At 42.2% G+C, this 14,863-nt stretch overlaps 1 protein-coding gene across 2 annotated transcripts; it reads left to right on the forward strand.

The window, feature by feature from the left end:
- Positions 1-1,711: 1,711 nt before the first annotated feature.
- Positions 1,712-14,863, forward strand: impdh1a (IMP (inosine 5'-monophosphate) dehydrogenase 1a). Of its 2 annotated transcripts, XM_079567819.1 has the most exons (16): positions 1,712-2,052; positions 4,194-4,292; positions 6,755-6,803; positions 7,196-7,297; positions 8,888-8,962; positions 9,032-9,238; positions 9,957-10,044; positions 11,072-11,271; positions 12,437-12,527; positions 12,622-12,717; positions 12,792-12,935; positions 13,206-13,347; positions 13,409-13,552; positions 14,404-14,487; positions 14,633-14,649; positions 14,724-14,863. In XM_079567819.1, the coding sequence occupies exons 1-16, from the start codon at positions 1,814-1,816 to the stop codon at positions 14,810-14,812; spliced, it is 1,866 nt and encodes a 621-aa protein (XP_079423945.1). In that variant the 5' UTR covers positions 1,712-1,813; the 3' UTR covers positions 14,813-14,863. The 2 variants fall into 2 exon arrangements, with proteins under 2 accessions (XP_079423945.1, XP_079423944.1); XM_079567818.1 differs by lacking the exon at positions 14,633-14,649.

Genomic DNA, 14,863 nt, shown 5'->3' on the forward strand with positions numbered 1-14,863 from the left:
ATTTATAATCCGCCAGAAAAAAAATTGGCTCCAAATAGTGAAAATGTGTGATTCCTAAACGTAAACATAATAATAATAGACTCCGCCTCATCACTCCTCCCTGTTTATCACAATGACCACGTTCGAAAGGGAAATCATGGCGGATTAACAGACTCCTCCTACCCTGCTCTGACGGGGCATGTTCCTACAAAGGGCATAAGGGCGGGATCTTCACTGAAGACTCGGCCCTCGCATAACATGTAGTTCCATTAAAACGCGTGTAAAATGCAATGCTGTCTAACGGAAAACTAGCTTGTTTTGCCGGCGGAGGTGGTACTGCAGCAATGGCGGACAATGGCGGCCCCCTAGCCTCATGGTCTTATATTACTCCCAGAACAAGCTTCCGTCCCTCCCCAGCTCAGTCACGCCCCCCTTTTATGATGCGTTGCCGTCTGTATCTATTTCAATTCGGAAGTTTTGGTTAGAATAATAAAAAAAACGATCTTAAGCAATTTGTTGTCGATCAACTCAAAATAAGACTAAAAAAATGGCTGAAATTGAACTTAAAGGAGTATTATGCAACTTTTTTCTGCGGAAACAAACTTTATGGATAGCTAGGATGGCGCCTTTACTTTCGATCACGTGCCAGGATTTTGTAGATTTTCTGGTGAGAGCATTCTGTCAGCATTGAAAACCTACCAGAAACTCTAAAAACAATTGATCCTGGAGTGTCATTGAGGCCGGTGTGATGAGAAGTAAAGGCGCCATGCTAACCACTCACAGAACCGCTGGGTCACTGAAACGTTATATTTTTTTCACATAAAAAGTTCCATAATGCACCTTTAACTGAGGAAGAACTTGTAACTAGTCAAAAGTATTTCATTATTTGTCGTTAAAGCCCGGACAGGAACAATGTGGGGGATGTAACTCCTCTCTTTCCTTGACCCTGAGCTCCTCAAGTGCAACAGGCTTCTTCACACCATTGTAATCCTCAGGGGGTGGAGTATGAGGGGGGTGCCATCTTGAACCGTCTCAGCCCTGCACCCTGCTCTCCCTGCTGCCTCCCTGGCCCCACCCTGTCCTTGTCCTCCCCCCTCCTTCTGGGCTAATGCTCCCAATCCTCTTTGTGGGAGAGTGACGTGTGGCTACTGTCAGAAACAGAGTTAAGCTGAGCGCGTACAGTGGAGACCGAGCAGCTATTACCGGCCCAGAAGCTCGCTCTATCTCTCTCTCAAAGGCCTTTCCTCTCCTGGGGGGTGCTGCTCTCCCGGGCTACAGCACCTGACTACTCTGCATAACAAGTCCAGACTGTAGACAGACACATCTTCAACTCCGGTGCACACCAGCTAAGACTTTGGACGACAAACACTTGCTGAAAGTTGTTCTTTTTATGTGTAAGTTTGAATGATTCTGAACTTTTAAGGAGGCACCTCTATCGTCTTGCTTTGTTGGATCTTTTTTAAGTCACTTTTTTTTGTCAATGCATTGTTCAAAGATTCTTTGAATGATCCCGTGGCAATATCATGGAATAACATGTTTGCAAAGGAACCCTGAGAGGGATTCCGTTCGATTCCCGCTTCTAAGCTCGACCATCTCACATCGTTGGACCGAGGAGCGGAGCCAACAGATGGTAGGACAGCTCTCCCTGCTGTCAGGTGTCTCTGAAAGGAGCGCACTCAAAGCACTTGTGTATCTCTTTTAATTGCTGCCTCTTTGGTCTCCGGAAACATCTGACTTCTGCTCGTTTTGAACGGTGACGATGGGATTCTAAAGTCTTTCTTTTTTAAGCTCGGCGGGTTCAATTAGAGCGGCTGTAACCCTGGATTTACAAGAGATGGAGGGTCATTGTTTTGACCGCTTCGGAGACGGAGAAAGGGACAATTACCAGATCGACTACCGCAGGATTGTAGGGGACACGGAACCGGCACGGCCCCGCATTGTGAACCGGGACGGCGGGGAGCCGCCTCACGCCTACGGGGCCTTCGGGCACCCCTCCCCACACGGACACGGTCATGAGACGGCCGCCCAGAGATACAGCGCCACGAGGATTCAAGCGGGATACGAGCCAGAGAGGTCAGTGAGGCAACTTCCACGTTCTTTTGGACGGGGCAAAGATCGTGATGTTTGGAAACTCTCCTGACATCATTCTGTGGAGGGTGCATGTGTGAATATGGCTTTTGATGACTGTTTTGATCGTAACAATAGTTTTTCTTTTTTTCCAAGCTGTTTCAACCATGTTCACAAGAATATACAAGAGATAGTCGGTTATCCATTCAGCCCCATTCATAGTAATGATCCCGTGTGGCCTGTGAATTTGACGAGGCTGCTTAGTCTGTGAATCCTGTTCCTTAAAAGGTCAAAAAGGCAGGAAGTCAATCTTAGATTTAGGCTTCAACTTTTTATTGTTGTACAAAAACAGCACAGTTAAAAATATGATACCTACCCCAGCGTTGTCACATGGGTCATAGACAGTTTTAGAAAAGAGAAACTCTTTGGAGCCAGGCTTTTAATTAATGCAAGGGAGATCCACAGCTACATAGGAGCCTTGTTTACCAAGTGTCTTTTGGAGTCGCCCCTGGCCACCAGGGGGTGGTATTACAGGAATGTCAGTAGGACCAAAGAGAAGCGCTTTCCTCGCCTTTTAGTTTTATCACACTAACGTTCCAATAGATGGAAACGCAAGCAATGGTTTTATCATCAAATTGTGTCAAAACAACACCTAAAAAAACAAATTCAGACCAAAACAAGGGAACAAGAAGGGAAATTATGACTTCACTGGAAAAAGTAGGTAAAATTACTAGAATTATTAATATTTGACCTTAATTTGAATCCATCTGTCTTGACAAGTAGAAATATCTATCTATACCTAGCTGTTTGCTTGACTCCAGCTGTATATGAACATTCAAAACAACCACAAAAAGAGGTACAATTATGGTTAGATTTTCAAAGAATTCAGTCCACAGTGCATATTTACACATGTCATTTTGATCATGTAGACGTTGAACTATGGGGTTAGCGCATTGGCCGCTGGTTGCACTGCTTAATGACATAGACTCTATATATATAAATGGACAGCTTCTGCTCACTCCTTCCGTTTACCCGTTTACCATAATGACTAAGGTCGTGGGGGAAGTCATGGCGGATTTACAGACTCCCCCTCCCCAGTTCTGACGAAGCATGTTCCTTAAAAGGACATAAGGGCGGGATCTTCATTGTAGGCTCGGCCCTTGCGTGACGTGTAGCTCGCGCTGCGACCAAAAATTCTTCTTATGAAAACCAGCCTGGTTTCTTAAATTGTGACTAACCCAGTGTTATCACAGGAGGAATATCTAGCCTAGTCTAGTGTTGAAAAAAATAGAAACCAGGCGTTAAAGTTGTTTTTAACTTGTCTAAACGCCAATTCTTTTCAATGGGGCACTAGCAGCGATATGGAGGTACTACAGCAATGGCGGAGCAATGGCGGCCTCGTGGGCATAAAGCAGAGCAGCCAGCGCCCATTGCTTTATGACCGCAACCCTAGGGGCCGACATTGTCCACCATTGCTGCAGTACCTCCATTTGTGGCTGGAAAAACGTTTTGTATTAGTTAGCATTGCACTTTACACACGTTTTAAGGAACTGTAAAGCCAGGTTTCTATTTTTTGGGAACTTTCTACAGCTAGATATTGCTCCTGTGATAACGTTGGGTTAGTTACAATTAAAGAAACTAGCCTGGTTTAGAAATCTCGTATACTAATGAGGGCCGGACTTTGATTGACAGGCTGTTAGCATTTGAGCTAATGGCGCAGACGTGACCACGACGGAACTATGCGCCCCGCAAGGGCAGAGTCTAGATCCCGCCCTTATGCCCTTTTTAGGAACATGCTCCGTCAGAGCAGGGTAGGAGTCTGTAAATTGCAATAGTCATCCAACCATAAAACTGAATGTAAACCCTATCGTATGTTACCTGTGCCCTCTATTACAGTAACAAGCATGTTTACCAGGTACTTGGCCGCCATCCCAATCCTCTTAGCCGGCGCTCTGCCGTCACAGCTCAATAGGACTTTCCATTGACGAGGACGGATCCCCACGTTAGCGTTTCCTCTTCTTCGCACTAATAGGATCGCGCTCAAACATGGCTTTTAGGGGGAAATGGTCAGGACATGGTGACCAAACCAGTTATTTTCTAGTTTTGTAATTTAATAAACACTGATTTGTTACTTGTGTCTTTTCCAGCATGGCAGATTACTTGATCAGCGGAGGCACCGGCTATGTTCCTGAAGATGGGCTCACAGCACAGCAGCTCTTTGCTATTGGTGACGGCCTAACATATAAGTACGTATGTGTATGTGCATTAGATTTGCTCTGGTATCCACATTTAGGACACTCTACGTTAAAGGGACTGGATGCAAGAGGTCTGGGTGAACACAGGCTTTTGTTTGTTCTCTTATTTTGTGTTGACCATAGACATAGACGCGCACCACAACAGAACTGGCTGTACATCAGTGGTTAACTCACAGTGGGATAAATAATGTTTTCTAGTTTGACCTGTGAGAGATTATGAATATAATGCTAAAGGAAGAACATTTGGCAACGCGATGTAAACAAGGCAAATAACGTGAGGCTGCTGTTGGAGAGCTGCCTGTAATAATCCACATATCGACCACTCTTTATTTATAAGCGACTCCCTCTTGTCAGTGGCGCAGTCACACAGCTGTGCAGAGGCAAGATGACCGTCGTGTTTGGAGCAACGCTGTCCTTGCGCCGGGTGTAAGATCAGGCCCTATTTCTTATAAATTGGTATTATTTATTTGAGCTGAAACAACCGAGTCACTGCCTTTAATGCTATCCCTGGACCAACAGGCTTCTACGCAAACTTGGTCTCTGAACGTTTTATCATATTGGTATCAGTGCCCAGTCCTAGACCAGAAGCATTAAGATTGGAGAGAAAAGGGGAGTAACTACACTAACAGCCAAACCTTGCCACATGTTTTGACTTTTGCTGCCTTCGTTCTTTTAAGTGGTACAACTCAAATTGCCATTTCGATACAATTGCAGGTCATGGTGCGGCCGTGGCTATTTCGATGCTGACCCAGAGTTAAAAGGAAATACAGTTATTATGCAATGCTTTTTCTATTCATATCTCATATGACACGTGCGCCTGCTGATATTATGGGGGGATTATAGTGAGTAATAGGACTTTGAAGGATGAATGGATGCTGTTAATGGACGCGAGTGTACTTTCCCTAATGGGGGCTATATGCAGGGCTTATCACTGCGAGAGGGAGGAGTGCTAAATGTTTGGAAAGATGGCGGATTACGATCTAAGCCCATATTTTTCAGGAATGGCTAGAAAGCACTTTTTACTCGGACCTATCTGTGGGGGGGGGGGGTTTAGCCCTGCTCTTGTAGCTCTTTGGCAAGTCACCTAGTCTCCTAAAGCACTTCACAAGGAACAATTAATTCAATTGAGAGTCCCGGTATAAGTTGATCCTGGTTCAGTTCACAGTCAGTAAGCATTAAAATACTATATATAAGGATTTAGTACTGTACTTTGGTTAGAGATGTTCAAACTAGAGCCTGCTCGATATGTATTTATGGGGACCGATACCGATATGAAGGGGGTTGGCCAATAGCCGATAATATATATACACAGCTGATATTTTAAGTAATTTCATTTTTAGTTTCTCTCTTTCTCATAGAAATAAATCTAAAAGACGTCGACTGATGTTTTTTTTTTTCAGGCCGATGCCGATTATTGGGAATTTTATGCACTGCTAATATTTTTATATATATTTTTATATTATATTATTTATATATATATATTTAATGTCTTGTCTTTAATCCTTTGTATGATGGTTCTAAACATGTCAGTGTTGAACTGTGACAGCAGCGGGCGCTGTATGAGGTTATTTAGGATATTCATGTTTAGTAGATACTTCAGAGGGAGCTTGTTTGAAAGGCAAAATCCATTGATCCATGTAGATTACAAAAAAAAACAAAAGTGTCTGTCTCTTATGGTTCCGAAATTATGAACAAAAGTCTACAACATAAAATCTATAAAATAAGTGAACAAACTTGTGACGCGATTTTCACCGTGATGTTTCTCCGCTCCCCTCAGACCTAGGAAGTTGACATTTCAAAGCTCGGACTGAGCTTTTTCCAATGCAAAAAACGGGTGGTTTCAAACTTCTGCTATAGAACAACTGCAGACTCATTCCCTTGCTCTCAATCATAGCTCATTGGATAGTATTGAAAGTACAGCATCTGTCTGTGTTTTATAGTAATGCTAGTATAATAATAGTGATAGTAGGAAATGAAACATTTCTATGTCGTCCAACTTACCGTAGGGATAAGTACAGGGATACACTCACTTTCTCAGGGTTTCTGTGGGACATTACAAAGCATTAAAAGTCATTGAATGAATTGTGTCAAAATTAAGGCCTCAAATGTTATTGAAAAGAATTCAATTGAATTCAAATTGGCATTGCATCAACATTTCTTGGAAAATAACAACATTTGCAATTATGGTCCAAAAAACATTCCGATGCAGTTTTGACAAAAATGTTGCATAATTCTTTACTCAAATGTGTTCTGTTTTTTTGCTCATAAATATTTATCTATTTATATATTTGTTGCTATTGTTGAGAAAAGAAGTATGCAATATTTGTAGCATTAAAGATATGATAGGCATTAAAATGCTGCCTGTACAAACCCTGCTTCCTGAACCCAGAATCAGATTTAAATAAGTCTGTGTTTTTGAACACCCTGACCGTGTATATTCTCTGTCCTCTCAGTGACTTCCTCATCCTGCCGGGTTTTATAGACTTCACATCAGACGAGGTGGTAAGTGTGTGCTCTCATTATTACACCTTTGCTGCTGATTCACAAATGTTGGCAACAAAGACATGGGGGAAAGTTAGTTATTGCTTCCCCAAAGGCATTTTCATCACTGAACACAAGATCTGAAGTTCGCACACTAGCTAAAAGCACAGCACATGAGGTTGTTATTTGACTTGAATTGTTTGTACCTTTGGGAGCTCCTCAGGGAAATTCAATTAAATTCATGCTGAGGTCATACATGTGGTGCATGCAGAGCTTAACTCAAACACCTGTGTCTCAGAACTCAAAAACAAAACCAACCACAGAAGATCAAGTGACAACATGTAGGCTCTCTTATTATATAATAATAATATTAATTTTATAACAAAGCAAATGTGACTTGTTTTTTTGTGTAGGACCTAACCTCTGCTCTGACACGGAAGATTACCCTGAAGACTCCTCTGATCTCCTCTCCTATGGATACAGTCACAGAGTCTTCTATGGCCATTGCCATGGCAGTGAGTATCTATCATCTTAGTGTGTATTAAAGGAACAGGCCACCGTTTTTCCATACTGAGATATGTTCTTACCTGAGCTTAGACGAGTTGATGCGTATCTGTCTGGTCTTTGTGCGTGCCCGTGAAAGAGTGCGGTCGCTTCTTACCTGAGCGTGCACTCAGTCACGCAAAAAGACTTAAGATGTTGTTAGCATTTAGCCCCTCCCAACATATTCCTTTGGACCCAAACGGTGAAGTTATAAGCGACCAAGCTCTTCCATGTTTACCCTATTTAAAGACAGTTACATGAGTTGTTACACGATCCAAGTATGATTAGCATGCTGGGATAGGCTAAATCAGGGGTTCCCAAAGTGGGGCCCACAATTTCATTGGCCCGCCAGAGGGTGACCTACTTTTGCGGCGCATCTGGTTAATACCAACTCTCTCCCAATCATTCTCAATGGTAAATATGGATGCAGTACACTGTTTGTCCACCAGCTTCAAATTGGGGGCACTGTTTTACTCCTTTTGCAAAGTTAAAGCCACACCGCGTAAGATTTGACCCAATAAACAAAATGGAAACACAAGAATTTATTTTATGATAGATATTTTCACCATTGAAAAATACCTCAAACAAACATGTGCTTTTGGTCTGAGCGGCTCACCTCTGCTAAAACATGACTGTAGCTTTACCGGGAGTGGGTACGTGTCTAGCTTGTTTCCATGGAGACGTCAACTAAAGTCAGTAGAATTGAGAGTTAAACAGGTTAGGCCCTCATACAGATCCATTCTTTGAGTATCCACTGCAAAGAAATAGCATTTTCTGTGTCGAGCTGGTCATTGAGAGCAAGTTTTGTGCTGATGGTACAGTATAGTCCAAAATCTGACACAGTGTGCCTTTAAGGAAACACTGTGTCTTGGCGTTTATCAACCACAGAGCGTTGTAGCATCAACTTTTCCAACTAATAATTGTAAAGGTGCGTGTTAAAAATTGACTTATAATTTTTTTTTTGCTGAACTGACACTTTCAAAATGATCTAATATTGCATTTTCTTTGAGTTAACAAATGAATGAGGTAAAGTCACTGTAGGTAGGCTTTTGTAAAACTGTGTTGTTTACGTTTTCCACTAAATTGCTACAATTGGTGATTTTGTTAAACTAGAATTAGGATTTTGCCATAGTTAACATTTGTTTTAATGTAGCATGTTATTTGCGTACATAGACTCAAATGCAAATGTATACAGAAAACAAAAGACAGAATGTTTGGGCACCCCTGGGCGAAATGCTAACAACATCTTTGGTCTTTTTGCGTGACTGAGCACATGCACAAAGACCAGACAGGTACGCATCGACTCGCCTAAGCTCAGGTGAGAACATATCTCAGTCTGTAAAAACGGTGGCCTGATCCGACTGTGACTGCAGCACTCCCATGTCCTCTTTTCTGAATGTCTCGTGCTCATACTCATTGCATCCCCTTTCTTCCTGGACTTTTTTTTCTCTCCTGTGTCACGTAAAGCCTCTGGGCCAAAAAAAAAAAGTGTGTTGGGCCCTCATTTCAGCCTGAGAGTTTTCAGTTAACGACAGGTCCATTTATTTTTCTCTTTGCTTCAGTTAATGGGAGGAATAGGAATTATCCATCATAACTGCACAGCTGAATTTCAAGCCAACGAAGTGCGAAAAGTGAAGGTAAAGACACCACCTCCAGCTGTTTGAATGGAGGGACCTCTGAACATGTCCGTGTTTCGTCTGTGGCAGAAATTCGAGCAGGGCTTTATCACAGACCCTGTGGTCATGAGTCCTCATCACACGGTGGGGGACGTGTTCGAGGCTAAGATCCGACACGGATTCTCGGGGATTCCAGTCACTGAGACCGGGAAGATGGGAAGCAAACTGGTCGGCATCGTCACGTCCAGAGACATCGACTTCCTGTCAGAGAAGGACCACGACAGACCCCTCGCAGAAGTACGTGCACTTTGTTTTCTCTTTTTCACAAAGGGATTGAAGCGTACATCTGGGGTTTATTCCTGTTTCCTCCAATTCTCACTGTGCTCTATGTCACACTATCCTATCTCATGTGATTCTATGGAATAGAGTTGGCCAAACGTTTTCCTTCCTAGGGCCAAAACAGCTCAGTGTCACTGTGCCACGGGCCTAACGTGAAAGTGAATAGATGATTAATAATTCGATGATTGTGTTTAGAAAGACTGCCTTTACCAACTGTTGGCTCTATTCAATGCACAAGTGAAATATATTTGTGTTTTCCAATACTCACCGCGCTCTCACGGGCCAAGAACTGTGGAAGCAACAAAGGAGTTGAGCTTGTTGTTCACAGTTTAAGATTCAGTAACTATTCCTTTCACGGCTTGACATTTTGAATTGTCAGGCACAGCCGCAGTAATTTCATTCGCGTTTATTTTTTATCTAAATTCTTTCCATGCAAGTTTCTCACTTCTATTTAAAGAGACGCCAACCTTTTACTCCCCATCTCGGGAGCTTCTTCATGGCCTGTTTGTTGACCACCTCGACCACATGTTGATCAGCTTTTTTCAATGTGATTCCAGTTTTGTTCGAATGCAAGAAGTTTGAAATAACCTGGACGACTGAAATGGACATGGTTTTAAAACCGAATCACCCAACTATATCCAAGTAATGTCACATTAATTCTTGTTTTCGGACCCAGGCAATGACAAAAAGAGAAGACTTAGTGGTGGCGCCTGCTGGGGTGACGCTAAAAGAAGCTAATGACATTCTGCAGCGGAGCAAAAAAGGTAACAGACCAATGCATCTGTGTTTGAATAATTTGACTGAAAAACAGAAAACAGATCGCAAAAGCTGCCTTTGGGCAACACTACAGCATAAGGGTTAATATTTCAGTCTCATCTCCAATATACTCGATGGGTAGAAAAAAAAATCTTGATATTTTCCGCTAGTAGGTTACGTTCATGTGATGGTCAGTAAGTTTAGGAGGACGGCCGGGTCTTGGTAGGTTTGCAGTGATGCCAGACTCTTTCCATTCCTGGATGGTGTATTTAACTGTACTTTGACAGATGTGCAAAGCTTTGGAAATCTTTTTATAACCTAACCCAGCTTTATACTTCTCAATAACTTTATCCCAGACCTGTCTGGTGTGTTCTTGGACTTCATGATTCTGTCTGCATCACACTTTTCAGTTTTTGATTTATAACAGAAAATGTATCAATTTAATTTCACTTCACGATTGTGTGTCCCTTAGTGTGTGTCTTTCACGTACCATTTCATATCAACATAATGCTTCATGTTTTGCTACATGCTAACGCTAGCTACGACTGCCGTTTTTTCACCTCTACTGAACAATCTGCTGTGAAAAAACACCCATGTGTAAAGTCATCCGATTTTGACTTTACTTTATTTGTGTGTGATAAATAAGTTTATATTCCGCCAGAAAGCATCTGAAAAGAGTGAAAAATTGTGTTTCCCTAAAGATACTTTACTTCTATGTCGTCTGTATCTATTGTCCAATCACACCTCAGAGCAACCGCTGGTACCAGACATCCTCCGTGCGTCCAGCCATAGAAAGTAATGGAGTACAGCGTGTTTTTTCCCTTAAGCGCTGAGAAAAAAAGTTGGAAACAGTACCTGCTGTAAGCAAAGGTTAGACTGGTTTAATATCCGGCATGTCGTTTGCCAGGAGTTTCAGAAAAAGCTGTTTCCACTTCTTGCCGGAGCTAGCTAGCACTTGTTAAGGGGGTGGGGCTTTTACGAAAGGTCAATTATCCTCACGTAACAGCTGTAACGTAAGCCCTCGTCCACTTTCAGGGAAGCTGCCCATCGTGAATGACAGTGACGAGCTGGTGGCCATCATCGCCAGGACAGATTTGAAGAAGAACAGGGATTACCCGCTGGCCTCGAAGGACTCTCGGAAGCAGCTGCTGTGCGGAGCGGCCATCGGCACCAGGGAGGACGACAAGTACAGGCTGGACCTCCTCATGCAGGCCGGAGTGGACGTGGTCGTGTTGGTGGGTTTTTATTACCCATTGCTTTGCTTTAGATCGGAATGGCAGAAGTACAGAGCATTTCCCTTTGATTCACCATTCTTATGAAAAAGGAAAGGTGGCATTTACGTTACAACTGTTATTTTATCAGAATCCCAAAATGGCACTCGATTTTGTCCCAGTTATTTTTTTTTTTTTTTTTTTCATTTTTCTCAGTAGTAATTTTGCTATTTTCTCCCAATATTTCCCCTATTTTTTTGGATTTTTTGCTAAATTAAAAAAAAAAATCTTTTGCTAAATTATTCCCCATTTTTCACACATTTCTTGACATTGGAGATGAACCCGATATTGTAGATTTGCAGATCTTCCACACATTATTGTTCAGGTATCGGTATCGAAAAACCTTTAACAGTACCCATAGATACAACTGTTTAATCTCTTAACCCCCACCTGCACCGAGCACACTTTCTCCTGTTCGGCATTACCCAAATCTAAAAGCTTCTCGAAAAATTTAATCAAACAGCAACAAAAAACGAGAATGAAAACATGACAAAAAAGCCACAAAAATGAAGCTAAAAGTGACAAAAAGCAACAAAAAAAAAAGTGACAAAAATGTGAAGAAGCAACAAAAGTAAAATGTGGCAAAAATGCAACAAAAACAACATCAAAAGAGCAACAAAAATGTGGCAAAGACACAAAAAATAAGTCAGAAAAAAGCAACAATAGAGAGACAAAAAACAAAGAAAAAGTCAGAAAAAAGCAATGGATAAAAACATCTAAAAAGTGACAACAACACGGTAACTTAGCTTTGAAATGAGGCGGTGCATAGGCCTATTGTCTGTAAGCTCCAGTCAAGAAGCTTTTACATTTGGGTAAAGCCGAACTGAAGAAAATGCACTCGGCTAGGGGTGAGGGGTAATGGTTAAAACAACTGCCTATTTAGAGTTTTTCCTTATTTCTCACAACAACAACAAAAAACATATATATATTTGCCCACATAAATTGCCCACGAACTGACGGACTGATCAATAGAAAATCAAGTGATTCAGTTTGTGTCTTTTTACCATTTTCATATGGCCTAGCCTTCAGTGTGAATCTTATGATGATTTTGTAATTGAAGAATATTGACTATGCCCTCATAACAAAACCCTATAGCAGATTGGTGAACATTTCCTCTTTTGTGTCTCAGGATTCCTCACAGGGAAACTCAGTTTACCAGATTAACACGATTAACTATATCAAACAGAAGTACCCTGAGCTGCAGGTGGTGGGTGGAAACGGTAAGACAAGCCAATATCTGTCTTTGTAGACCGTTCCTTTTTCATCCGTTCACATGTTGTTGTTCACATGTCTGTTCTGTTGTTCTTTGTGCAGTGGTGACAGCTGCTCAGGCCAAAAACCTGATCGACGCCGGAGTGGACGCTCTCCGAGTGGGAATGGGCTGTGGCTCCATCTGTATCACTCAGGAAGGTCGGACCATCCGCACACTGTCAAAGAGAGCAACTCACTGGAATCCTTTTCACATGTAGATCCTTGTTGTGCAGTGATGGCATGTGGCCGGCCTCAGGGGACCTCCGTGTACAAAGTGGCTGAGTACGCCCGGCGCTTCGGGGTGCCCGTGATCGCAGACGGAGGGATACAGACAGTGGGACATGTGGTCAAAGCTCTGGCGCTCGGTGCTTCTACTGGTGAGCAGTATTAATAAACTGTAAAGTTAGTATCTGTCTTTGAGGTACACATTTAACATTTGGCAGCGCAGAGCTATTTACTACAAAAAGCTACAGAAATCTTTCACACTTTTCTAGGTAAAGTCGATAATAAAAGCCATGCATTCTATAGAATGACTGCATTATCTACTTTGCCTGTAACATAAACTAAGGACATCATTTCAATGAATCATCACTTATTTTAAAGAAATACTGAAGAAACACTTTTTACTCTTTTTCCCATTTCCGCAGTAATGATGGGGTCCTTGCTCGCGGCCACCACCGAGGCCCCAGGAGAGTACTTCTTCTCTGATGGCGTGCGATTAAAGAAATACCGCGGGATGGGCTCTTTGGACGCCATGGAGAAAAACAACAGCCAGAAACGTTACTTCAGGTCAGAAAAGGAAAATGACAATAGTGTGAACGTGATGCCAATCTCTGGCTTCTTATTACAGTGAAGGAGATAAGGTTAAAGTAGCCCAAGGCGTGTCTGGCTCAGTGCAAGATAAAGGCTCCATCCACAAGTTTGTCCCATACCTTATCGCTGGAATCCAACACGGCTGCCAGGACATAGGAGCCAAGAGTCTGTCCATATTACGGTATGTACAAACTGCTGCAACTATAGCAAAGTGGTCAGTCACATTCCTTGCACTTTGTCACTAAAACTACCACTTACCTGAGTTAACACATCACTGTCCATCTTGTGTCCTGGGGGAGTACATTCAAATCACACAGCCCCAGGCAACTCCATGAAAACATAATGTTTATAAAATGTCATATGGCCAGGGACAGGACATGACTTTAACCCCTTAACCCCCGCCATAACCGAGCACATTGTCTTCAGTTTGGAGAATTACCCAAATCTAAAAGCTTCTTACAGCCTATAGGCCAATGCAACGGCTTATTTGAAAGCTAAGGCTTACAAACCCAACTTTTGCCACATTTTTGTCACATTTTTTTTTCTTTTTTTTTAAAACACAACAAAAAGATGATGAAAATGTGACAAAAATGCAACGAAAATGTGAACAAAACATGATAAAAATGCAACAAAAATGCGATGAATGTGACGAACACGTGACTATAAAAATGAGAAAAGAGCTTAGGCCTTAGCTTTCAAATGAGCCGTTACACTGGCTATATAGGCTTCTCAGGTTAAGAAGCTTTTCAATTTGGGTTGAAGTGGAGAAAATGCACTTGGTTAAGGTGGGGGTTAAAAAAAGGTTAAAAGGCTTTGAAGGAGACGTTTGTAACAAAAGAAAAATGTTTTTTTGCTTCAAACCATGTTATAACATTGTCCCACATAGTCATGGCGTAATCCTGTTAGATTTGGTTGTTTCTTCTTTTACTGTTGAAGTGTACGATCTGTTCTTCCTGTGCCATAGTTATCAGTCAAATTGAACTGAGCATGTTACTGATCCCCTGACTCTAACTGTGTGCTTTGTTTGGACAGGTCAATGATGTATTCTGGAGAGCTGAAGTTTGAGAAGAGAACCATGTCTGCTCAGATGGAGGGAGGAGTCCACGGCCTGCACTCGTGAGTAGGACGTTCATCTACTACTTTTTGATTGTGCTCTCTCTTTGCTTTCATTTCTAAATAATCCCACATTTAGTCCTTTCATTGTAGCCCGTGTGCATTTAGCAAACTCACTTCCTTTTTCTTCTCCATGCAAACTTATTAGATATTCTTTTGTGCCATGTAAGTAAACCTGTCTATTGAAGCCATGTTTTGTAAGTGTTAGAACTAAAGCCACGCTCCTTTTTCTCCTTTAGTTACGAGAAGCGACTATACTGAAAAAGGAAGAAGAGGGAGCACCGTGCACGGGCCGAACGTTCCGACGACAATCACTGCGCGCAAGTGACGCCACCGCAACCTCAGGGTTCCATCTGTTTTACATGAGATGTCCGTGTTC

This window comes from Gobius niger (genome assembly GCF_951799975.1).
Source record: "Gobius niger genome assembly, chromosome: 12".
NCBI lineage: Eukaryota > Metazoa > Chordata > Actinopteri > Gobiiformes > Gobiidae > Gobius > Gobius niger.